This window comes from Neomonachus schauinslandi, chromosome 4 (genome assembly GCF_002201575.2).
Source record: "Neomonachus schauinslandi chromosome 4, ASM220157v2, whole genome shotgun sequence".
NCBI classification, from domain to species: Eukaryota; Metazoa; Chordata; class Mammalia; order Carnivora; family Phocidae; genus Neomonachus; species Neomonachus schauinslandi.
In genome coordinates this window covers 76,448,756-76,475,700 of record NC_058406.1, presented here as the reverse complement: position 1 = coordinate 76,475,700, position 26,945 = coordinate 76,448,756, and the positions used below count along the sequence as shown (strand labels likewise).

The window sequence follows — 26,945 nt, the reverse complement described above, 5'->3', positions numbered from 1 at the left end:
CCATACTTTTTGACTTTCTCGTTGATTGCTTCTTTGACTCAAGAGTTGTTTACAAGTGTCTTTTATTTTTCCAGATGTATAGATTTCTGGTTCATTAGTAGTTTATATCATTATTTTAACTAAACTGCTTCGTGGTCACAGAATGTGGTCTGTAGAGTCTTATTTATATTAGATCAAACTTCTTTTTTTTTTTTTAAGATTTTATTTATTTATATATCAGAGAGAGAGAGAGCACAAGCAGGGGGAACAGCAGGCAGAGGGAGAAGCAGGCTCCCCGCTGAGCAGGGAGCCCGATGTGGGACTCGATCCCAGGACCCTGGGATCGTGACCTGAGCTGAAGGCAGACGTTTAACCGACTGAGCCACCCAGGTGTCCCTAGATCAAACTTCTTAATTATTTAATGTATCTTAATGTATTTAATGTATTGTTTGTATCTTCTATATCCTTTCTAGTTTTTGTGTGTGTCACCTTATCTTTCAAATGCTAAATAGTAGATATCTTCTATTGTGATTGTGGATCTGTTTATTTTTCCTTAGAATTACGATAATTTCTTTGGCTTAAAATATTCTGAGCACCTTTTAGAGGGACATACAAATGTATAATTGTTATTTCTTTCGTGATAAAATGAATCTTATTATGTACTGACCCTCTTTATCCTTCAGGATGCATTTTGATTTAGTCTATTTGTCTTAATACAGTTATCTAAGCTGTTTATTGTTTAATATTTGCCTTATATATCTTTTTCCATCTTTTTAATTTCAACCTGTCTATTACATCTCTGATAAACTGCATATAAGTGGATATTTTTAAAAATCCAATCTCACAAATGGTTGTACAACTCTGTGAATATACTAAAACCACTGAAGTCTAGGTATACTTTAAGTAGGTGAATTTTATGATGTGTGTATCTCAATAAAGCTATAAAAATGCAGTCTCAGTCTCTTTTAGGTGTCATATGTAGTCCATGTTTAATGATTCAATTTGGATTAGTATCTATCACCTTGCTAGCTATTCTCTCTTCCATCTGTTCTTTCTTTTTTCTTCTTTCTCTTGGATTTGAGGCATTTATTAGAATTCAATTTTATCTCCACAATTGACTTATTTATACTCCTTAACTTTTTGGGTTATTTTTGTTTGTTTGTTTGTTTGTTTTTACTGGTTGCTCTAGGATTTTCAGTATACATCTAATCAGAGCTTGTCTTCAAATAATATTGTACCCTTCACATATAGTATAAGGACCTTACAACAGTATATTCTCAGTTCTTCCCTCTTCCTTTGTGCTATTGTTATATATTTTATTTTTACATAGAGTACAAACATGTCATATGTGCTACTAATTTGCTTTAATCAGTTACCTTTCAGAGTAATTTTAAAAATTTTTAATGAAGTTTTTTTTCCCTTCCATTCATTTTTGGCGTTCTGTTTTTTTTGTTTTGTTTTTTATACATCCATGTTTCTGTCTGGTGTTGTATTCCTTGTGCTTGAAGAACTTCCTTTAGCTTTTCTTTTACTGATGGTCAGCTGGCAGTGGATTCTTAATTTTGTTTCTTTGGGAAAGTCTCCAATTTTAAAATATATATTTGCTGGATATTGTATTCTGGGTCTTTTTGTTGTTGTTGTCTTCAACGCTTTAAGTTCTTCTTGTCAGAAACCACGCAAGCTAAAATTCTGTTGTCATTCTGTTTTTGTTCATCTGCCTGTAATGTGTTTGTCCCTCTACTTACCCTTAAGGTTTTCTCTCTTGTTTTTAGCAGTTTGAAGATAAAATGACTTGATGTACTTTTTTGCTTTGTTTTTTTTCCTCTGAGTTTCTTGGCCCTCTGGATTTGTGTCTACCATGAAATTTGGAAAATTCTTGGTTATTCTTTCTTCAGATATTTGTTCTGTCCCACCATACTCTTTTTTCCTCCTGGGACTCCCATTACACATACGTTAGATTATTTGATGTTGATAGTAACTCTTGGATGTTCTGTTCTTTTTTCCCCCCTCATTATTTCTTCACTTTGTGTTTCAGTTTCTGTTGACTTATTTCTATTGACTTATCATTAAGTTCACTGATTCTTTCTTCCACTTTGTGAGTTGTCTGATGAGCCATTGAAGGCATTCTTCACATCTGTTACTGTGTTTTTCATTTCTAGTGTGTCCGTTTGATTCTTTTAGTTTTTATTTCTCTGCTGATATTAGCTATGTGATCTTGCATGTTTTTCACTTTTCTTTTAGAGCCTTTAGCATATTAATCACAGTTATTGTAAATTCCCTTCAGGTAATTTTAATATCTGTGTCATATGTGAGGCTGATTCTGTTGATTGCTTTGCCTCTTGGTAATATTTTGTTTTTTCTTACCTGTTCCTCTGCTTTGTAATTTTTTGTTGAAAACTGAATATCTTGAGTAGGACAGTAGACTAAGGTAAGTAGTTTTTATGCCTGGAAATGGGCATACCTTTTCCTCTGCGAGGCCTTTAATGTGGGGTATTTGAGTTAATATAGTCAGGAGTTGGGCTGGGTTTGAGGTTTGTTGTTTCTGTGGTTACCCTCATTGCACCACAGGCTTCAAATTCCTCTAGCACTATCTCATTTTTAGATTGGGGGCTGGTTTGCCAACAGGTTTTCTCAGCATCTTTAGGTCTTCCATTTACACAGCACTTCAGAGCGAGTCAGTCTCCAGAGTGTTCCACTGTTACTTGTTACAGGAAGTTGGAGGGGCAGAAGTCTTCCCCATTTTTCTGATAAAGCCTCAGTCTTAGGCTGCATTGTGTCCCTGGATCTGGAGTGTTTGACTTTCTTAGTGCTCCTGCCCGACCACCAGCTGTAGTCCTAGGCCCACAATATAGTCCTAGCCCTTCCTCAGATGTAGTGATTTCCCCAGTGCTCCAGGAGCAACAGTGTTTCTTGGCCTGGGAAGCCTATGAAACCTTTTATTCCCTAGAGGAGACAAGCAAGGTTTAGTGCTCCTTCTGTATTGCCTGCTCTTCTCTTTCCTCAAGCCTGTGCTGTGGAGATCTCTTTCTCAAGACTCTCATCAGTCTTTTTTGTGTGTACCTCTTGGGGTCCATGAAGAAAAAGTATATAAGAGCTTGCGAACTCTGCTGTTCCCCTTAGGCTCCACACTCTCTTGTCAGCCAACACTTGGCCGCAACCAATTTGATAATATTCTGGCTGAATTATTCTTTTTTTTTTTTCCCCCAATACGTACCCTCTTTAATACCCATCACCAGGCTAACCAATCCCCCCACCCCCCTTCCCTGGCTGAATTATTTAACAGCTTCTGGCTTCATCTGCCCTGTCTGTCCTTAGATTTGGGGATAGTTGGTTGCCTTGTCACCTCACCTGTCTGGTTTCAACAAAAGTTGTGAATTTAGAGTTTGGCTGGCTTTTTTTTTTTTTAATTGAAAGAGTGAGAGTAATGCTCTTTCTATTCTACAACCCCATCAGGAATCAAAACTCTTTATTATGATATATTTAAAATTATTTTCTTTTTTCAATTTATTTCCTCCCTTTTTTCTATTTTTTCCCCTCCTTTCTTGCTTTTTTATTGGATTAATTTAGATGTTTCTTTTTCTGCTACTGGTTTGACTTTATAATTCCTTTTCTATTAGTGTTTATTACCTGAAAAAAATTAAAAATGCTCACCTGACTGAACAAAGTTTGATGTTGATAATTATCTCCATCTTCCTTCTAAACTGTATAAGGGCCTTGGAAGATCTTCATGTGCTCTTCTTCCATCTTCCAATCTTATATCTTACTATTATTGTACATCTTTTTTATATCTCCAAATTATTAGACATTATTGTTTTTTTATGGAGTCAGTGCTTATTTGGATTTGTCTATTTGCACACTTTTTGCTGTTACTATTATTTAACAGTTTCTGATTTCAGTCATGAGTAGTAAACTCTCACTTTCTTAAAGGTAAATGTACTTTTTCTCACTGTTATATGATAGTTTAGCTGAATGTACGATTGTAGGATGAAATTTATTTTTTTAAGCACTACAAAGTTTTCCTGTTGAGATGTCTGCTGCCTATTTCACTTTCCCCCTTAACAGAGACCTGGTTTTGCCCTTGATTTGTCTCTTCTTTTCGTTAGCATTCTGTTTTCTTTTTTTTTTTTAAGATTTTATTTATTTATTTGAGGGAGAGAATGAGATAGAGAGAGTATGAGAGGGGGAGGGTCAGAGGGAGAAGCAGACTCCCCACTGAGCAGGGAGCCCGATGCGGGACTCGATCCAGGGACTCCAGGATCATGACCTGAGCCGAAGGCGGTCGCCCAACCAACTGAGCCACCCAGGCGTCCCAGCATTCTGTTTTCTTAAAATGTATCTTAGCGAGGGTTTATTTGTATTTATCCTGTCTAGAACTAGTTGTGTTTCCCGAAATGTGGATTCATATATATATTTTCCAGTTGTAAAAATTCTCAAGTATTGTTATCTCTTAGACTATCATATCTCACTTTTTTCTTTGTTTTCTGTTTTATATTGCAACCCCCATTAGGTATATTTTGTACCTCCTAAGTCTCTTCTATGTCTCTTGACCTCTTCTGGAACACTATTTCTTTCTTTTTTTAAATTTTATTTTATTTATTTATTTGACACAGAGAAACACAGTGAGAGAGGGAAAACAAGCAGGGGGAGTGGGAGAGGGAGAAGCAGGCTTCCCGCTGAGCAGGGAGCCCAATGTGGGGCTTGATCCCAGGACCCTGAGATCATGACCTGAACTGAGGGCAGACGCCTAATGACTAAGCCACTCAGGCGCCCTTCTGGAACACTATTTCTTCAGTGTAGCTAATCTCCTGTTTAACCCTTTAATTAATTTTTAACATTATTGGCTATATTAACTTCAAGAAGTTGTATTTGGTTATTTTTCAAATTTGCTAAATGTGGTTTTTTAAAAAAAAGATTATTTACTTATTTATTGGAGAGAGAGAGAGGGAGAGCACATATATGAATTGAGGGAGGAGCAGAAGGAGAGGGACAAGCAGCCTCCGCGCTGAGCCAGGCACTGGGCTTCATCCCACGACCCTGAGCTCATGAGATGAGCTGAAATCAGGAGTTGGATGCTTAACCAACTGAACTACCCAGGCGCCCCCAAATTTGCTAAATGTTTTTTGATAGTTACTTGTTCTTTGCTTATGTTTTGCTTCCTCTTTTTATGTCTAATAATTTTAAATACATTATTTTATATAAAGTCCTCACATGATTACTATCTAGAGTTTTTAAAAAATCTGTTCTTGTTACCCTTTTGTCTACAATTTCTTACTCATCAATTTTCAATTTTGCTTATGTGTGGAGTTTTATAATTTTGGATCATGGACTTGTATTGAGGGGTGGAGGGAGGATTTCTGTCTGTTGAGAATTCTTTGCAGCTTATGTTGAAGGTATGTCCCTCTGAAGTGTAGTTATTTGTTCGGTGGTAGGAGGGAAGACAGTAAAAAGAAGTTGTGGAACATTTTGAATCTAAGTACTCAGTACTTGAGTACTAAGAAGTTTACTATTTTGTAGACAGTGAGTCAGGAAGAGGAGTAAAAGTAAAAATGAAGAAACTCAGAAATGGTAGAAAGTTTTGGAGCTTAAATCTATTACACGATGCAGATTTTTAAATAAAGCTGGAGGGCAGGGTCATTTGTATTGAGTGAGGTCGAATAGATGAAATAATAGTAACAACCAAGGGTTTATTAAGTATCTGTTTAATTTCAGACATTACGTGAGCTTTTTTTCTCAAATGATTCTTACTCATATGATTTTCTTTTGTCATACGATTCTTACAGCACAGCCTTTAAAGTCGGATGGTAATATCTATGCTTTTACCCGTGTGCTGGAATTTGATGGGATTAGATGCGTTTAGCAAGGGTGAAGAACTGTAAAATGAGGAGCCAGACTTTCCTGTCTTTGGTTCTAAAATCCCTACTGTTTCTTTCAGACCCCAAATGGAATATTTTGGGGTTAAGAGAAATCAGACATGGGGAAACTACCTCATGTCAATCAATTTAAGGTGTATATATATTTTTTAACATGTTCTATAGTTGTAATACATTAAGCACCACCGTTTATTGAGTTCTTTCTATAGGTTAAGCCCTGTTCCATGTAATCTCTCATTTAATACTGAAGAGAACCGAATGAGAAATAAGGGGTATTTTTGTGTGCATTTTTCAAATGATGAAATAGAAATATTATAACTAGTTTGCTTAATCACCAAATAACAAGTCAGAATTCACAACCAGTTCATGTTCCATAAAAAGACTGTGCTGTATATTGGAAGAATATGGAAGTGCATATGACACATTTCATGACATCAAGGATTTTACAGTCCAGTAAATGATGATGGAACTTTTCAGGCAGTCTGTGCTTTCTTTTGGGAACGGGAAAGAGGAGTTAAAGTCATCATATTTCTGTATCTACTCATTTGTGTAACACTGCCTGTTTCAGAAGTTAATACCTTCAAGGTCTGTGTAAACATTCTTAAAGTTTGTAGATATTTATTGTATAAACAGAGAAAATTAGGAAGAGTTTCTAATATGGACCTAAGTATTCTTTTGGATGACTCGATTTTTTTAAAGCACGTTTATAAATTTTTTTTTAACATTTAACTACTTGTTAAATAAAATCCACCTGTAACTAATAATAGCATTTTATATAATGTTATTGAGGTATAAAATGGGGAGGTAGAAATTTGTAGGTTTTTTGGGATCTTTAATGTCTGAGTATTTATATTTTTAATTATTAGAATCAGATCAATAGTAACCATCTTCGAAGAGCAGAACAAGAGGTGATTAGTCTACACGAGAAGGTGCAATATCTTTCGGCACAGAACAAAGGACTACTTACTCAATTAAGTGAAGCAAAGCGCAAACAAGCAGAGATTGAATGCAAGGTAAATATATCAGCTACCTAATGTTTTTGTCAATATAATAATGCCTTTTTGTTTTGTCTCTTCATTATTTTAAAACCAAATAAAACCAAAAAGAGGTAGTTTTATTTCCCACTTTTCCTGAACTTGGTTTGGTGGTTGCTTTCAGACAGGGTTAGCGCATCTTGCTGTGAGGTGGATTTCAGGCAGGAAACCTTATTTTCACCCATTGGTTAAATGCCAGTTTAGGAAATTAAGATAATCAAGTGGTTGAAAATTGATATCTCTTTATAATTTTTCTTTTGACTTGTAGCCCTTTAAAACCAAAGCTTTTAAAATCAGAACCAAAAAAATGGTAATTTAGAGAGGTTAGGGCAACTCTGCTTTGATCGGTATGGTATCGGTAGGCACTCAATATTGATATATGTTTTCTGGGTAGAGAGCAAAAGAAGTGTGTTTGCCCATGGATTGGGAAAATTGTGTACATTTCCCATTATTTTAATTGGTTTTTCCATTTTTGTGTGTGAAGTGTTTGGATTTATAAAGCATCAAAAAGTATTTGAATGCAAGTAAATGTTTTCCTGAAATCAATTTACAGTACAACAGTAGTGAGAGAGTGAGGGGATGAAGAGTGGGGTGAATGAGGAGGGGGGTAGAAGGAGAGAGAGTGAGTGTGAGAGAAAGAGAGAGAAATAACTAAAGAGATGAGTGTGGTCTGAGCATTAGAATAGATTACTGAGGACAAGTTATGGGATTTTAAAAATAAACTAGGCATCCATCTTTCCATGGTGAGATAGCAGGAATGATGCCCTTTAAAGAGTCCAGCCTTATTATTCTATGATAAGAAAAAGACTTTCAATGGTACATATGAAGCTGTAATTCCATCAACTTGTTCTGGTGTCATTAAAAACCAAGAGTGAAGCTTGAGTGGTTTATCAGTGTCACTGAAATCCAGAGATGAAATTACATCCTAATAAATATGCATGGCTGTTGCAGTTTACACTGACAGAAATCTGTAGGCAGTACTGAAATTTGTACTAACTTAAAATTAGTCCCTCTACAAGGATATGAGTAGACCAATTTAAAAATAAAATAAAATGATGTGACATGAGGTTATATCATTTTGATTTGTCTTTATAATATGTGATTAAATTTTATGATGCCGTATTGTCTGTGCTGCCTTATTTTTAATAAAGAGCTAAACTTAATCTTTTTTCATTATTGGTGTAAGTTTTCCTTAAACATAGGTTGATAACACTGTTATTGGATTTAATATTGTTCCTCAAATGCCTTGGCACCTTTTAAGCAAAGTAAGGTGTTCGTTGGAAATAATTTTTGGGATTTGCTGATGAAAAAATATATATATATATTTTTTAATTTAAATAATAGGCTCAGACTCAGAATTTTAGAAAATTTTAAGAACCAATATGAGATTTTATTTAATTTTTAAGTGTTCAGTAATAGTACTGTGAAATTTGTTACAGATGCTAATTCTGATATCTGCTTGTGTGTTTACCCTGTATATTGATTTATTCAATGTTTTGTAATACCTTTTGTAGATTTTGAGAATGACCAGTGTGTTGTTACCATAGCACCTAGTACATTGTAATTAAGTGTATATATTTTATCGTGTTATGCTGGAACAGTTCAGGAACAAACCCTGACTTTTTCAAGGAAGCTAGGCCTTCAATTATAGAAATCGGACTCATTTCATTTAGTTTTTTTTTTTTTAAGACTTTATTTATTTGAGAGCAAGAGAGTGCACATGCGGGTATGTGCACGAGTTGGGTGGAAGGGCAGAGGAAGAGGAAGACGCAGACTCTCCGCTGAGCCAGGAGCTGGACTCTGGGTGGGCTCAATCCCAGGACCCCAGGATCATGAACCTGAGCTGAAGGCAGACACTTAATCCACTGAGTCACCCAGGCGTCCCTCATTTAGTTTTATATGATTATAGCTTGTAATTTGTTGATAAATAATTATTAAATTTCATTTTACTTTTCATTTATGTAATATATCAGGATACTGTTTTTAATATTGTTATTTTCCCTCTACAACTGAATTTGAATGTTCCCACTTAAAGATAAAAATAGTATAAGTCTGTGATCTCCAATATGAAAATTTAAAACACTCTGAAACCCAAATGTTTTCTCATAAATTTCACACATTCATTGGGATGCCCATTTATAATTTTTATTTTATACTGCTTGGTGTGAATATTTATACTTTACAGTTTCATTGTGTCTATCACTGAGCATAGTACTTCATTATGGATGCAGCCACTGGATAATACTAATGTATGGTTTATGTACCTTATTATTTTTCTAAAATCTAAAAAATCGTAAATTCTATGACATACCTAGCCCCCAAGATTTTAGTAATGAGATTGTGGGATTTCCTACATAAATCTAAATTTGAAGATTATAAAAGGTTTTCTATTATCTAGTTCTACATATATAAAGATACCAATATAGATATATATATCCATGAGAAAAGGTATATTAATTCATATATAAACTTGTAAAATTGTATGATAAGTAATTTTAAGTGAGGAAAGTCAGAGTATTTTACTATGATTATAACATTGTGCATCTATGGAATAATGACAGGAAAGAAACAGGAAGAAAATAAACCTGGTGCTTATATATAATATAAACTTTAATAGCTTAATACATATGCATTTTTTCATAATGCTTTGATTTTTTAACTGAGTATAAATGAAAGCATTGTTCACACTCTTTCCCCTTTTATCTCATTCTCTTCCTGACTCTACCACATACCCCTTCTTTTATTTTTTGCTAAGTAACTGCTTTTATTATTTTCTGATACGTCCTTTCAGAATTTTTTTTTTTTAAGATTTTATTTATTTGCGAGAGTGTGAGTGAGAGAGAGCATGAGAGGGGTGGAGGGGCAGGGGGAGAGAGGGAAACAGACTTCCTACTGAGCAGGGAACCTGATGCAGGACTCGATCCCAGGACCCTGGGATCATGACCTGAGATGAAGGCAGACGCTTAACTGACTGAGCCACCCACCTGCCCCTCTTTCATAGTTTCTTTTAGGCAAATACAAGCAAGTAAAAGTACATAATTTTTCTTTTCACTTTCTTACATAGAAGTTAACATATTGTATGTTCTTCTCTTTGCTTTTTTTTGTCACTATGGTGGTTTTCTTTTATGTCATCATGTTTTGTAGAGCTTTCAGTATCAGTGCTTCAAGAGTCTTCTCATCAGTTTCTAAGGTACATTGTTTTCCATTGCATGGATGTACTGTAGTATACTAAACTAGATCCTTGTTGATGGGCACATGGATAGTTCCCAGTGTTTTGCTGCCACAGTATAGTGAATAACCTTGTACGTATATAATTTCAGACATATAGAGTTATATCTACATTCCTGTAGAGGTATATCTACACGTTCTCTTAGATTGTTTGAAATGGGTAAACGCATTTGTACTTTATACAGTTTTGTCAGATGACACTCCTTAGGGTTATACCATTCTGTACTCTGACCAAGAGGACATGATAGTACCTGTTTCTCCATTGTGTTACTTACAAAGTGTATAGTCAAACCTTTTCATTTTAAATAGATGTAACTTGCATATTTTAGGACAGTGATTCTCAAATAGGGATGGGGGGAGGTGAGATTATGAGACTTCAAAGAATGATGGTATCTATTTACATATTCATCAGATATTTGGGCAGCTTTTATTTGTCAGTCTTGTAGGCTCTGGGGATTCAGTAGTGAAGAAGGTGAGCACTGGGTTTAGTGAGGCAATAAGTAAAAATTACATAAGATTGTTACTAATGATGTACTATAAAGTGAGAGGTGAGGGTAAGTGGTGATTAAGATGGAGTGCCAGGAGGTGCTATCAAAGCTGAGATGTGAAGAATAGGAAAGAAGCAGCCATATGAAGAGCCGGGGGAAGATCCTGGCGTGAAAAGGGCAGAGTTCAAGATACAAAAGCAGGAAAGAAGTTGGTTGCTGAGTCTTGTATAAAGTAAAAAGCTAATGAAATAAAACCAGGGAAGTAGGTTGGGACTCCACTTCTTACCATACAAAATTTTAGGGCCCATACTAATGAGTTTGGGTTTTACTCTTAAGTGCTGTGGGAGGCTATTGAAAGGTTTTAAACAGGAAATCAACTATGACTTTTTTTTCTGTTTTGCTATATTTGCTTCAGGTTTTTTTTTCTTTTAATTTTGAATTTTTTTAATGGATTTTTTTTTACTTTTTTATTTTTTATTGTTATGTTAATCACCATACATTACATCATCAGCTTTTCCTAATGTTAACATCTTACATAACCATGATACATTTATCAGTACTAAGAAATGAATGATGATACAATGTTATTGCTAAACTGCAGACTTTATTCAGATCTCCCCATTATATCTCTGTCTCCTCCAATATGGGACAAGTTTCTTAATGTTTTCTTATCTTTTCTTACCTTGATTATTGAAGAATACTGGGCAGATACTTTGTAGACTATCCCTCAGTTTGGGATTGTATGTTTTCTCATGACTAGACTGAGATAATGTATTTTAGGAAAGAATACAGAGTTGAAGTGTCCTCAGCACATGATGTTAGAAGACATATTGTATTAATACGTCTTATGGTTAGTGCTGTTAACCTTGATCATTTAAGTTGGTGTCTGCCAGCTTTTTCTGCTACAGAACTTTTTTCCTCTCAAACTCTGTTCATTAAAGCAAGTTACTAAGTCCAGGCCATAGCAGGCAGGGTGTTAAGGAGTGTTAAGTATCAAAGAACTTGTGGACGTATATTAAAATCACCACAGTAATTAATAAATATTTGGGGGGAACTATTTTGAGGCCATGCAAATATCCTTAAAGTTCCAGCAACTAATTTTAGCTTTTATTAGGGGATATTGCTTGTAGCAATTAATATAATTATTTTTTAAAAGAACACACACACCACTGTGTGTGGAGATAGGTTTGAGGTGGGGTTGGAGAGAGATTTGTTACGAGATCATCAGGAAGTAGTACAAGACAGAGGTACTAGCTTGGGCTCAGGTATTGGCATTTAAATAAAGAGAAGTAGATAAATTCACTATCCGTTTTTGTACAGAACCAAGATTTGGTGATTAGATTGAAGAGGGGGAAAATTAGGGGGAATTTGGGTTTTTTTATTTGATTAACATAATTTTGTATAATTTGTAATATATACGTTTGTAGGTATGAATTTATATAATTCAACTTATATATAATTTATATAAATAATTTTATTTTATTAATATAATTTTTATACAGTTAACTAAAATTAGTAGACTATAAATGTATGTTATCTTACTATTTTTAAAATTACCTCTAAAACTTAGTGGCTTAAAATAGCAGTAAGCACCAGTATCCTAGAGTTTTTGTGGGTCAGAAATTCAAGAGCAGCTTAGCCAAGTGGTTCTGGTTTAGAGTCTCTTATGAGGCTGCAGTCATCTGAAGGCTTAACTGGAGTTAAAGGATAAGGTGCTTTATCCTTTAATAAAGGATATTATTGTGGCTCTCTCACAAGGTTGAAAGTTGGTGCTGACTATTGGAGACATCACTGGCCTCAAGGGGATTTCTCTTAGTAAAGGATTTAGACAAGTATACAAACAAGCACAATGCAATATGAGTAGTGCTATGATTGAGGAGGTCTATAGGACACTCTAATGGGAGTTTAGCATTAGGGTAATGGTTCAAGGAAGGCTAACTGAGGAATGATTAAGTTAAGACATTAAAGCTATGTAGGAGTTAAGGAAAGACAATAAATAGAGTTCACTGGATAGAGGGAATAGCATATGTGAAGAGTAAAAATGAGAAAGGAACAAGAGGTTGCTTGAACTAAAAGAAGTTCATTGTAGCCAGAGGTAAGTATCATGAGTAATACTGGTAAGATATGAGGATAGAGCAGTGAATAGGGAACGAAATCATACAGAATCTAGGACACCAGTATAAGGACCTGAGTCATTATCTCAAGATCTGTGGAGTGCCATGAAGTGTTTAAAATAAAGGAGTGACCAAATGAGATTTGAATTTTATGAAATAGAGGCACAGTGGTGTGCTGGAGCCAGCCAGTAAAGGCTTGCAAAAACCAATTGTTAAATTTTCAGGAATTTTGTGAGTCACTTGTTAAAACAGCCATATTAACAGTTAAGTTATATAACACAATTAAGTTGTGATAGAACAAAGGTAATAAGTACTCAAACTTCATCATTTACTACTTATTTTTCCATTTTACTACTATCTGTGCTTTTGAGGTTATTTATACCCCTTGTATCTGTATGGTGGAAATACAATATAATAGTGTTCTACTGCACATTTCTTCCCAACTAAGTGTGCAGTAATGTTAACGTTGGTAGCTTGAAAGGAGCCAGGGTGGGAGGATTTACATCACATAAGTTGTCAAACTACAAATCAGGGCTGGATTTATTTTTTTGTTGATTATCTAGACCAGATGTTGGCAGACTATAGCCTATAGCCCAAATCTGTCTGGTTGCCTATTTTTGGAAGTAAAGTGTTTTTTTTTTTTTTTCATTTTTTAAAAAATTTTATTGTGTTAATCACCATACATTACATCTTTAGTTTTTGATGTAGTGTTCCATGATTGTTTGCGTATAACATGCAGTGCTCCATTCGATACATGCCCTCCTCAATACCCATCACCAGGCTAACCCACCCCCCCACCCCCCTCCCCTCTAGAACCCTCAGTTTGTTTCTCAGAGTCCATCCTCTCTCATGGTTCGTCTCCCCCTCCGAATTCCCCCCATTCATTTTACCCTTCCTAGTATCTTCTTTTTTTTTTAACATATAATGTATTATTTGTTTCAGAGGTACAGGTCTGTGATTCAACAGTCTTACAAATCAGAGAAAGACATGTATCATATGATCTCACTGATATGAGGAATTCTTAATCTCAGGAAACAAACTGAGGGTTGCTGGAGTGGTGGAAGTAAAGTTTTATTGGAATATAGCCTTGCCTGTTTGTTTATGTATTGTCCGTGGCCACTTTCACACTGCAGTGGTGGCAGGTAGAATACTTACGATACATTGTATGGCCCACAAGGCTAAAATATTTACTCTCTGGCCTTTTAAGGAAAAGCTTTTGATACCTGTGCTTGATTTTTAATGCAGATTAAACTTTAAAAGTGTGTTGTATCTTCAGCCTATACATTATGAATAGCACAAAATTTTTAAGGAAATTTTCTTTCAGTATTTAATTACTATTACCAGAATCAACAAAAAACTTGCTCACATTATTAACAAATGAGTGAAATTCTAACATAAGTTGTCTTTGTTTCACTTTCATCTTTTAACAAAAATATTCAATCAACATTTATATCAAAACTTCACTTCTTCCCCAGTTTCAACCATGGCTTATGGATACAGTAGTTTAGAAAAAAATCAGTGAAGCATTCTGTGAGAATATAGCGACTACACAGAATGGGCAATGAGTATTGTATATCTTATTATCTATATGTTGTGTTCTGTATATCCTCTATATCAGTTTATGTTAAAAAAATATAATAAACTTATGCATGAACACATATTTGTACACACACACGAACTCTCACACACACACACACACACACCCCCCTAGGAGAAAGCTGATTGCTAGACTTTTTTTTTTTTAAAGATTTTATTTATTTATTTGATGGGGGTGAGGCACAAGCAGGGGGAGCGGCAGGCTCCCCACTAAGCAGGGAGTCTGACATGGGGCTTAGTCGCAGGACCCTGGGATCATGACTTGCGCTGAAGGCAGATGCTTAACCACTGAGCCACCCAGATGCCCCTGATTATTAGACATTTACTAGCACAGCACTGGGTACACATGTGGCCATATGCAAATTGGCAAAATATTTAAAGCAGTATTTGCTTAAAGTGAAGCAGCAATATCATATCTGAGATACAAGAATAAGTACAGTTTTTTATTTGGAAGTTTAATTATTAAACTCCTACTGAATTTGTTATTTTTAGAAATTTTGGTATTATAGTGCTGTCAGGTGCTAAATTTCTCCTAAGGTCACCATGCTGTACAATTTTGATACAAATGATTGCTAAATTTCAACTGAAGTTAATGGAGGAGAAAAATATTTTTACATACCCTACTTTTCTCTAACATATTTTCTTCATATTTTGTTATTTCTGGTTCAGTATTAATTGGCAAGTATACTGTAGAATACAGTTTTGGGGTTTTTCTTTGTGAAATTTTGAGGTGGTAGAATTAAGTACTATGCTTTTCCTAGGAAGGTTAGAATTATGATATAATCTAATTTCTATTCTCTTTTGTAGTATAATATAAATATTCATTAACATTTATTGCTTCAGAAAGAATATAATTTTTCAAATATTATCTAGCTAATAAACTCTCTTAATATCCACATTGTCTGTTAATCTGTTGTTTGAAAGTTCTCAATATTTGTTCTTGCATAAAAAATGAGCAGCTTTCACGGTCACCAGTGATTTGAATTGTTTTAGTTAAGTTCATTTTAATTTTAACTTCTTATGCAACATTTATTTATATGAGTGGTGTCTCTTTTTTTTTTTTTTTAAGATTTTATTTATTTATTTGACAGAGAGAGAGACAGCTAGAGAGGGAACACAAGCAGGGGGAGTGGGAGAGGGAGAAGCAGGCTTCCTGCCCAGCAGGGAGCCCGATGCGGGGCTCGATCCCAGGACCCTGGAATCATGACCTGAGCCGAAGGCAGGCGCCTAACGACTGAGCCACCCAGGCGTGCCATGAGTGGTGTCTCTTAATGCTTAAAGATGGAATGCTATTCTGTATACTCGGTCTATATATGTTCTGTATATTCGGTCTTCATTTTATATCAAGTTCAGGAAATACTGGCACTTTTTTCTCTCCTTTCATCATAGATCTATTTGTTTTCAAAATTTGAAGCAGGTTTTATTTTTGATATATTACATGGTTTCTTTTTGGTTTGTTTTGTTTGCCGCCCTAGAACAAGGAAGAAGTGATGGCTGTGAGACTCCGGGAAGCCGATAGCATAGCTGCTGTGGCTGAATTACAGCAGCACATTGCTGAGCTGGAAATCCAGGTACCATACGAAAATAATAAAGTACACATGAAAATAATGCCATAGTTTCTCTTTCCTTCTGCACCCAAGGACTGATTTATATCTTCCTCCTATTGACTGTGCTTCTATTTCAACACATATTCATTTCCAAGCCCTTTTTTTGGTGGTAAAATACATATAAAATTGACCATTTTAAAGTGTACAGTTCTGTGGCATTAAGTGCATTCACATTGTTGTGCAACCAGTCTCCAAAACTCTTTTCATCTTGCAAAACTGAAAGTCTGCTTATTGAACATCTCCTCATGCCCATCTTCCCCAAGCCCCTGGAAACCACCATTCCACTTTTTATCTCTGAATTAGACTACTCTAGGTACCTCATATAAGTAAAATGATATAGTATTTGTCTTTTTTTTTTAAGATTTTATTTAATTATTTGTCAGCTAGAGAGAGAGTGTGCACACAAGCAGGGAGAGTGGCAGGCAGAAGGAGAAGCAGACTCCCCGCTGAGCAAGGAGCCCGATGCAGGACTCCATCCCAAGACCCTGGGATCATGACCTGAGCCGAAGGCAGACATTTAACTGACTGAGCCACCCAGGCATCTCTTTTTTTTTTTTTTTTTTAAGATTTATTTATTCATTCTACGGGGCGCCTGGGTGGCTCAGTTGGTTGAGCCACTGCCTTCAGCTCAGGTCATGATCCTGGAGTCCCAGGATCAAGTCCCATGTCGGGCTCCCTGCTCAGCAGGGAGTCTGCTTCTCCCTCTGACCCTCCCCCCTCTCATGCTGTCTCTATCTCATTCTCTCTCTCAAATAAATAAATAAAATCTTTAAAAAAAAAAAAGATTTATTTATTCATTCTAGAGAAAGAGAGTGCACAAGTGGGGGGAGGGGCAGAGGGAAAGAGAGAGAGAAAAAGAGGGAAAGCAGACTCCCCACTGAGCAGGGAGCCTGACAGACTGAACCACAGACTAACCCACCTACCCACTGCAGGGCTCAGTCCCAGGACCCCGAGATCATGACCTGAGCCGAAATCAAGTGTTGGCCACTTTAACTGAGCCACGCAGATGCCCCAGTATTTGTCTTTTTATGACTGGCTCTTTTCACTTAGCATAATGTCATTAAGGTTTATCCATGTTGTAATGTGTGAAAAAATTTCCTTCCTTTTTAAGACTGAGTAATATTCCATTGTATGTGTATACCACATTTTGTTTATTTATCCATTGGTAAACACTTGGGTTGCTTCCACCTTTTGGCTATTGTGAATAATGCTGCCGTGAACATAGTTGTACAAATCTCTTTGAATCCCTGCTTTCATTTCTTTGGGATTTACCCAGAAGTGGCATTGATAGATCATATAGTAATTCTGTGTTTAATTATTTGAGGAATTGCTGTTCTATTTTCCATAGCAGCTGCACCATTTTACATTTTTGCTAGCCATTGCACAAGGGCTCTTATTTCTGTCCAAGTCCTCTCCAACACTTGTTAATTTTCTGGGTTTTTTGTTGTTATTGTTTGTTTTTTTATAGTAGCCATCCTAATCAGTGTAAAGTGGTAGCTCATTGTGGTTTTGATTCGCATTTCCCTAATGATTAGTGATGTTGACCATCTTTTCATTTGCTTATTTGCTATTTGTATACCTTCTTTATAGAAATATCTATATGAGTCCTTTGCTCATTTTTTTAAATTTTTTAATTTTTTATTAATTTTATTTTATTATGTTAGTCACCATACATCATTAGTTTTTGATGTAGTGATACACGGTTCATTATTTTCTTCGTATAACACTCAGTGCTCCATGCAGTACATGCCCTCCTTAATACCCATCACCCGGCTAACCCATCCCCCCACCCCCCTCCCCTCTAGAACCCTCAGTTTGTTTCTCAGAGTCCATAGTCTCTCCTGGTTCATCTCTCCCTCCGATTCCCCCCCCTTCATTTTGCCCTTCCTTCTCCTAATGTCCTCCATGCTATTCCTTGTGTTCCACAAATAAATGAAACCATATGATAATTGACTTTCTCTGCTTGACTTATTTCACTTAGCATAATCTCCTCCAGTCCCATCCATGTTGATGTGAAAGTTGGGTATTCATCCTTTCTGATGGCTGAGTAATATTCCATTGTATATATGGACCACATCTTCTTTATCCATTCGTCTGTTGAAGGGCATCTCGGCTCTTTCCACAGTTTGGCTATTGCGGACATTGCTGCTATGAACATTGGGGTGCATATGGCCCTTCTTTTCACTACATCTGTGTCTTTGGGGTAAATACCCAGTACTGCAATTGCTGGGTCATAGGGTAGCTCTGTTTTTAATTTTTTGAGGCACCTCCACACTGTTTTCCAAAGTGGCTGTACCAACTTGCATCCCCATCAACAGTGTAAGAGGGTTCCTCTTTCTCCACAACCTCTCCAACATTTGTTGTTTCTTGCCTTGTCAATTTTTGCCATTCTAACTGGTGTAAGGAGGTATCTCAGTGTGGTTTTGATTTGAATTTCCCTGATGGCTAATGATGATGAACGTTTTTTCATGTGTCTGTTAGCCATTTGTATGTCTTCTTTGAAGAAGTGTCTGTTCATGTCTTCTGCCCATTTTTTGACTTGATTATTTGTTTTTTGGGGTGTTGAGTTTGAGAAGTTCTTTATAGATCTTGGATACCAGCCCTTTATCTGTAGTGTCATTTGCAAATATCTTCTCCCATTCTGTGGGTTGCCTCTTTGTTTTGTTGACTGTTTCCTTTGCTGTGCAGAAGCTTTTTATCTTGATGAAGTCCCAAAAGTTCATTTTTGCTTTTGTTTCACTAGCCTTTGGAGATGAATCTTGAAAGAAGTTGCTGTGGCCGATGTCAAAGAGGTTACTGCCTATGTTCTCCTCTAGGATTTTGATGGATTCCTGTCTCACATTGAGGTCTTTCATCCGTTTTGAGTTTATCTTTGTGTATGATGTTAGAGAATGGTCGAGTTTCATTCTTCTGCATGTGGCTGTCCAATTTTCCCAGCACCATTTATTGAAGAGACTGTCTTTTTTCCATTGCATATTTTTCCCTGCTTTGTCGAAGATGAGTTGACCATAGAGTTGAGGGTCCATATCTGGGTTCTCTATTCCGTTCCATTGGTCTATATGTCTGTTTTTGTGCCAGTACCAGGCTGTCCTGGTAATCACTGCTTTGTAATACAGCTTGAAATCGGGCAACGTGATGCCCCCAGCTTTGTTTTTCTTTTTCAACATTCCCTTGGTGTGATTCAGGGTCTTTTCTGATTCCATACAAATTTTAGGATTGTTTGTTCCAGCACTTTGAAAAATGTCATTGGAATTTTGATCGGGATGGCATTGAAGGTATAGATTGCTCTGGGTAGCATTGACATTTTAACAGTGTTTATTCTTCCGATCCATGTTTGCTCATTTTTTAAATCAGGTTGTTGAGTTGTGAAAGTTCCTTATATATTCTTGATGTCAGTCCCTTATCAGATTGATAGTTGGCAAACAGTTTTTGCTGTTTTTTGATGCACAAAAGTTTATATATATATATTTTTTTAAAGATTTTATTTATTTATTTGAGAGATGGAGAATGAGAGAGAGCGAGTACGTGAGAGGGGGGAGGGTCAGAGGGAGAAGCAGACTCCCTGCCGAGCAGGGAGCCCGATGCGGGACTCGATCCCGGGACTCCAGGATCATGACCTGAGCTGAAGGCAGTCGCTTAACCAACTGAGCCACCCAGGCGCCCCAAAAGTTTATATTTTTGTTGAAGTACAACTTACCTATTTTTCTTTTGTTGCCTCTGCTCTAAGTCCATGTTTGAGTGATAGTTTACCATATTTGTACATTGCCAAAGCAATTTTCAAAAGAAGATTCAAAACTAAACATTTTGTCATTCTATGTCCTATTTCTTATTAATATGGGAAAAATATTATGTTGAAAATCTTATTTCTTTCAAAATGTGTTATATTCTATTCCAAACCATAATACAGTTTTTGCTGCAACATCTAGAATTTTCTTCCCACTTGAAATATCCTTTGAATTAAATTTCAATTTAAAATCTGGTTAATTTCTAAGACTTACATATATTATAGCCTCATCTTTTGATCTGGGTTGAAAGTAATCATAACACATTATGATTTGTATATGTTTATAAAAAAATAGCCTTTATGTTCTGTTGGTAATATTCCCTGTAAGGTAGCACATATTCAGAAAAACTTCAGACATGAACTGACTGCATGACATATTTGTAATCAGCAATTTAAATCATGCTATCATATGCAATTCTAGTTTAAGCCTGTAGTTTTCTAACATCAAGAAAATTATGAAATTTTGCTACATTTCTTTACATGTTAGTCACAAACAGCAAGATTTATATTATTGTTTTTATTTATTCTGAAATACTTATTAAAGTGAAGAGCCTGATATGCTGCATGTTTTGTTTAAAGTGAAATATAACATGTTAATATTGTTTCTGAAAACAGAAAATGCATGAAATTTTTACTATCAGGAATATGTTGGCATCAAGTGGCTCCTGATTAAATAATCACTGGAATCCTAATTGCTAAATTCATTGGTATTTTTTCGGTCTTTATCATGCTTGAGTTTATCTCATTTGTCATTGTTGGCCAGTCATCCTCTTTATGTTCTCTCCTCCCATAGCTTTCCCAGCACCACTCACTTTTGCCTCTCTTCTTTCTTGTTTATTGTTTTAGTCTTATCATTTCTGAATGTTTGTATTCCTCTGAGAATCCCAAGTTTTTGGCTTTTTAAAAGCTGTATTCAAATGAAGGGTCTCACTTACATGGCTTTAGGAGGCATCTGTACAACAACAGATCCTAATGTAACTCTAGCCCTTGCATGTTTCCGCAACCAATAATTTTTAAACCTTTTTAAAAATTATTTTTAAAATTATTAGCACAATATACCAAGAAGTTCATAATAACAGAGCTACATTATAATATGGGTAAACACATTACCCATATAATCATGGCTCAGGTCAAGATACAGAATGTGCCTGTACCCAGAAGTCTACCCAATCACACCTGACTCCCTTGTCCTGAGTTTTGTGGTAGTCATTCCTTTGCTTTTCCTTATAATTGTGTCGTCTTCGTTTGCCTCTCTGATCTGTACAGTTTAGTTTTCCCTGTTTCTGAACTTTGAATAGAGCATTCTTGAATATCTTTGTCTCTCTTTTGTTCAACGTTATTTTAGTAAGAGTAATCATTTTTATTGTTGTACATATTCCATTTTATGAATATATCACAATGTATCTATCCACTCTAATATTATTGGTCATTTGGGAGTTTGTGGATTGGGACTGTTTTGAACAGTGCTGTGTTTATGAGCAATCTTGTGCACTATACTGACCACGTGTACATGTTTCTCTAGCGTGGAATGTTTGTGTCATAGAGCATGCAAATCTTCAACTTTATTTTCCAAAGTGCTTGTACCAGTTTAAACTCCCAAGAGCAGCATATGAAAGTTCTTGCTTGTTCCATAGCCTCCTCAACACTTAGTGGTGTCAGATGTTTTAACTTGTGCCATTCTGGTGGGTATGCAGTGATACTTCAGTGTGGTTTTAATTTCCATTTGCTGATTACTAATGAGGCTGGCCATTTGGATTTCCTCTTTTGTAAAGGTCTGCTAAAGTCTCTTTGTATGTATTTTTCTATTAGGTTTTTTCTTTTTCTTTGGATGTGTAGTTCTTTATTTATTGATGTTATGTTTTACACATACCTCTTTCCACTCTGACTTTTGTTGTTTTTAAACTTACTGTGTCTTTTGATGAGTAGACCAGTAGTTTTAATGGACAGTAAACCACTCCACCTGAAGTTTCACAGGCACTTCAAATTCAACATGTTTAAAATTATGTGTTCCTAGGGGCGCCTGGGTGGCTCAGTCAGTTAAGTGTCTGCCTTCGGCTCAGGTCATGATCCCAGGGTCTTGGGATCGAGCCCCACATCGGGCTCCTTGCTCAGCGGGACGTCTGCTTCTTCCCTGCTTGCTGTTCCCCCTGCTTGTGCTTGCTCTCTCCGGCTCTCCCCGTCTCTCTCTGTATCAAATAAAAAATATTTAAAATAAAATTATGTGTTCCTATTTCATCCAAATTTTTTTTTCTTTTTGTATCTCTAGTCTTTTTTTTTTTTTTTAAAGATTTTATTTATTCATTTGAGACACAGAGAGAGAGAGAGCATGAGCAGGGAGAGAGGCAGAGGGAGAGGGAGAAGCAGGCTCCCCGTTGAGCAGGGAGCCCGATGCGGGGCTCGATCCCAGGACGCTGGGATCATGACCTGAGCTGAAGGCAGACGCTTAACCATCTGAGCCACCCAGGTGCCCCTGTATCTCTAGTCTTGATCAGTGGTATCATCTCTTAATGGATTGTTCAACCTAGTAGGAACTTCACTTAAGCCTTTCTTAACCCTCTACATCAAGGCTATATAGAGAGAGTATGTAAACTTTCAACTTTACTAGATAATACCAAATTCTTTTACAAAGTGCTTTTGCTAGTTAACATTACCAGCATTTTACCTTCTCACCTACTCTTGTAGTTTTGCTTTCAGATAATTTTTAATAACTCATAAAGACTGAAGTATCTTGCCCAACTCCTCAGTTGGGCACAGGTTGGGACTTCAAAAGAGAAAAGTCCTGAATAAATCTAAAACTAAATCAAAGGTAATTTTAATTTCAGAAACTTTTCTTTTAATCTCTCTTAGCCTTTCTGTTCCCTGGGCCATTCCCAGAATTCTTCTGTCCCCAGCCTTACCTGAACTATTGCAGTAACTTCCTAGTCAGTTCTCTCTTCTCCAGCCTCAGCTCTTCCAGAGAGCTATCCGAGTTAGCTTTCTGAAAAATAAAAACTTTTACTGACTGCCTTTTACTAGCAAATCATATCAAAATTCCTTAGCATAAAATGCTTACCTTTTCATTGTTGCCCAAACCTGCATTTCCCATCTCATCTCTCAGCATTATCTCCTCATCCTCCCTCCCTACCCCTTACCCACACACACACACACTTTTCAGAATTTTCACATTCTCTCAAAATTCTGTACCATTCTACAAGCCACTGTGTCTTCCTAAATTGTGTTTCTCTGTACCCCCTAGTCCTCTGCTTTTAAAGTATTTGTTCTTGCTGAGTTGTGCTTGGCTAGCTTGCTATTAATACATTTAGTAAATGTGTTTTCAGTAAACATCTTGATGATTCAGCTTTCATTCATTTACTTATTACATGCAGATCCAGAATAGATCCATAATAGATCTCTTGCTAAAATCTGAAACTCCTTTCTCAGTTATAAGAATAATACATTTTAGGTTATTCTTAGTTATGAAAATATTTTAGATCCTTTGCAAGTTCCACTAGGGGGAGAACTCTGTCAAATATTTTGTACTTCAATCTCTTCAGATCAACTCTTCCAATTAATGTTACTCTCTTTTGAATAAATTTTTTTCCTATAAACCAATTTTTCTCAAACTCTTCATTTAATAAATCATGTTATTATGTAATCTATTGATATAATTAAGACCTGCTTTTTAAAGTATTTATGAAAAGTATACTTTTATAAGTGTCATATTTAGATAAGGAAATACATTAGATGAACAAATACTCATTTTTATAAACACTAGCATTCAGTGGTAGATACACTTGTGAGACTAAAGTTTATTAAATTTGATTTCAAAGATTCTTTAGTCATCTTGAAACGTTTGGTCTGATTTAAAGTTTATAATCTTTCCCTATGTTATTATTTGAGATATCTGCATCTGTAATATACTTAAGATTTTTATAATAATGCTTTTCCCCCTTGTCTTTGGAGGAGCTGTTTTATATCAGTGTCTCATAGTGAATTTAGCCTTTTGTAAATGTAGCAATTTTCAAATTTTAGCCATTTTCTTAGAACTGTTTGAGAAAGTTATTAGCTAGGTTTCCTCCTTCTCAAAGAGAATGCCACTTTACAGATGGATTTTAGTCACCATTCTATTATAATGCTTGTCTCGAGCAGATATACACCTATAAAATTAAGAGGTTAAACTCTTAAGGTTTCATTAAATATAAAAATTATACCGTGTATATCATTTTAATATCTTTTGACCATTCAGAGTTGCCATTATGAATTTTAAATACTATATAATCCTTTCATTTCATTCAGATCTTTATGATTTTATTAGATAAAGCTCCTTTGGCCAAATTTCTATCCAAAATAATACTACTATTCAAATCACTATGCTCTTCTGCCACTTCACGTTTGATCAAAACAATTATTTCTTGCCATAAAATATACATTTCTTGTTATTCTTGTTGTCCACATTCTCCACCATAGTGGAAGCTCAGTGAGAGGAATTTTTGGCCAGACATTCAATTGCTGTATTCCTCAGCGCTTGGTATATAATGCTTGGTACATAATCATCGCTCAATTATTTGTATTAGATGTTAAATTAATACAATAATTCGCTCATCTGCTGTTTCTGCAAGTGATTTTTACTGTATATACTTTGAGTATTCAAATTTTTAAAATTCAGAGATTATCACTGTATTCACAAATGCATCAATTTGCATACACTTTTTATCATTAGGTCACTGATGAGGATGATAGAATGATTTCAGACTCTGTCTAAATGCATTTATCATCTTACATAAAGAGTGACTGAATGCGGGTCTCTTCTTTGAAAGGTTGTTGAATAGAATTTAAAACTCTGAAAATTCATGTATGTTTATTGTTGGTGTCAGTGGCTTCAGTTACATCTGAGGTGATGCAAGTTGTTACCTTTTAAGGGAGAATTTTTGTTTTTTTCTTCCTATCAGCCCATATACTTTACTAGCTGATTTTCTGGCTTCGTTGTTTAAGTAGCTGCAAAATTAAATATGGTAGAACCTGATCACAATAAAAAGCTTCAAGAAATTTAATTATTATTAAGAGCAAGAGAATTTTAAATCCTAAATGACTCTGTGGTCACAACTTTTTGTCTTTTTGTTTTCTTATAATTGCTAGAGATACTGTATTTGTTAAGAATTTAAGATCTTGAAGTCAAACTACTTCCTAAGTATCTTTGACAAGTTACTTAACCTATCTTTTTATTTATTCATTCAGAACTAAGGATCTGAAAGTTTTCTGCTTTAGAATTGTTGGTATTAAGTGAGAAAGCATTTGTAAGTCATGCAGATTTGGGGAAAGAATTCTCTGCTAAGGAACTAGTAAGGGCAAAGAGCCTAAGGCCAGGAGCTTGTCTGAGTAGAGTCCCTGTGTGAAGTAAGAGGGGAAGTAGAGGAAGTCTGTGAGGTAAATAGGGCAGATTATGTAGGGCCTAAGAACTTTGGCCTTTGTCTGAGTAAAATGGAAAGTCATTAGAGGGTTTTGAGCATAGGAGTGATCAATTAGTAGACATTTAACCTATTAAAAAAATTTAATTGAACTTGATTCAGGAAAAAAAAATGCTTTTAAGAGTAATTCATAGTATTTAGGAGGGAGGAAATGGTGGTTAAAAAGTATTTCCTCCTCTTAGTGGAATTTTCCACCTTTATTCTATTGATCCAAATGTTATTTATTAGTCCAGGGCTTTATTTTTATATTCACACTAAATAAAACTTGCTCTACTTTGCTGGTGGTGGAACAAAACACAGAAAAGTTAATTTTTGCTCAGGTGATTGAAGAAAATAGGTGGGAATTAAACTCAAGCTCTCTGATATTTAACCTGGAATTAAGTTTGTATTTTGGTTATTATAAAGATAAGCATATTAATTTGTCATAACCATATTAAAAACTTCTGTGGGTCAAGCACATCTATAAAATTAATGCTGCTTTGTTATAAGTAATGGAAAATTTTTAATTTATAACAGGGTAGTTCTACTCAAATCCAACTTTTTTTTCTTTTCCTGGTACCCAGTAACATTTACCCACTTTCGTTAGTTTGCCCAGCAAATAACCTCTAGGGATGCCTCAGATGGGCAATACCCCAACCACTCTTGGCTTAAGAAACACCCACTCAAAATTCTGTTCTGACCTAAAATGAGTGAGTTAGGTTTAAATCAGTGTGCCCAGATCAGTATGCCATTTTGGCAGAGATGGAGAGGAAGTGATAAAATCTTTATCACTGAACTTTAAAATACATGTTTTATAATAATGTTAAATTGCAGTGACATTACTAAATAATGGAGTTTATCATAAAGCTTTGTGATCAGTTTGTGCTTTTCAATTTCCTGAGCTAATTTGTTAATAGTTTCACAACAGGTGGTAGTTTATATGCCAACTCTTGGCTAACAAACTTCTTTTTGGAAGATTTTTTTTCCCCCTTGAAGTACAATGGTTTCCGTTTTGAGCAACTTACTCAAATATTAAAGTATTTTTCATTTTTCTTAAATGATTTTCTCAAAATTTTAAGCATTTTTAAATTTAAAAAATGGCTACTCTGTAATTTTATCTAGTTTTAACAGTAGTTCTCAACAGAAGAAGTTAGGTATGTAAGATATTTTATTCAGCTTGCTATGTAGTCATTAAGGATGATAAAATTCAGTGAAAACTTTATTTACTTAAGTGCTTAGATTCTTTGGTATCCAAATTTAGTATGCAGTTAAATATAAAGAAATTAGGTACCTAGAGGTTTTTAAGGTATTGCTGTATTTAGAAATGAAGAATATCATTCAGATACCCAAGATGAGCTCATAGTAGCATCTGAAGAATTAGTGAAGGAGGATTAGACCCTTAAATACCATAATATCAGCAATCTCTTGGTGTTAATAAAAGTTAATTGATGTACACCTAGCATGTACATCTTGGTTTCTCATACCATTCTCTAATGAAGGAAACCAAGGCTCCTCAGAGAAATAACTGATTCCACAACTGGGATAGGAAATATAGTAAGGACAAAGATGAGCCCAGACACCTTCTAATACTAGAGAAAGGAAGGGCTTAAAAACAAAACAAAGCCCTACATTAAAGGGGCAGAAGAACCAACAGAAAGAGTTCCTGATGGCCAAAGGTAGAACAAATGAGGAAAAAATGTTTAAAGTCATAGTAGATTTTAACTCACGGTATAAAATAAATACCCATGAGTTCACTGATATAAATAATGATTAAATAAACTAATAAGTGGGGAAGAAGAGATAAATCTCTATGCAGAAGAAT

At 35.4% G+C, this 26,945-nt stretch overlaps 1 protein-coding gene across 1 annotated transcript in view; it reads left to right on the top strand.

Moving 5' to 3' along the window:
• Positions 1–26,945, top strand: part of EVI5 (ecotropic viral integration site 5) — a 173,707-nt gene that overhangs the window by 98,343 nt on the left and 48,419 nt on the right. Inside the window, exons 17-18 of the mRNA XM_021689953.1 lie at positions 6,716–6,862; positions 15,785–15,880. Of these exons, the coding sequence (XP_021545628.1) occupies positions 6,716–6,862; positions 15,785–15,880 (243 nt within the window). The remainder of the gene's footprint in view (positions 1–6,715; positions 6,863–15,784; positions 15,881–26,945) is intronic.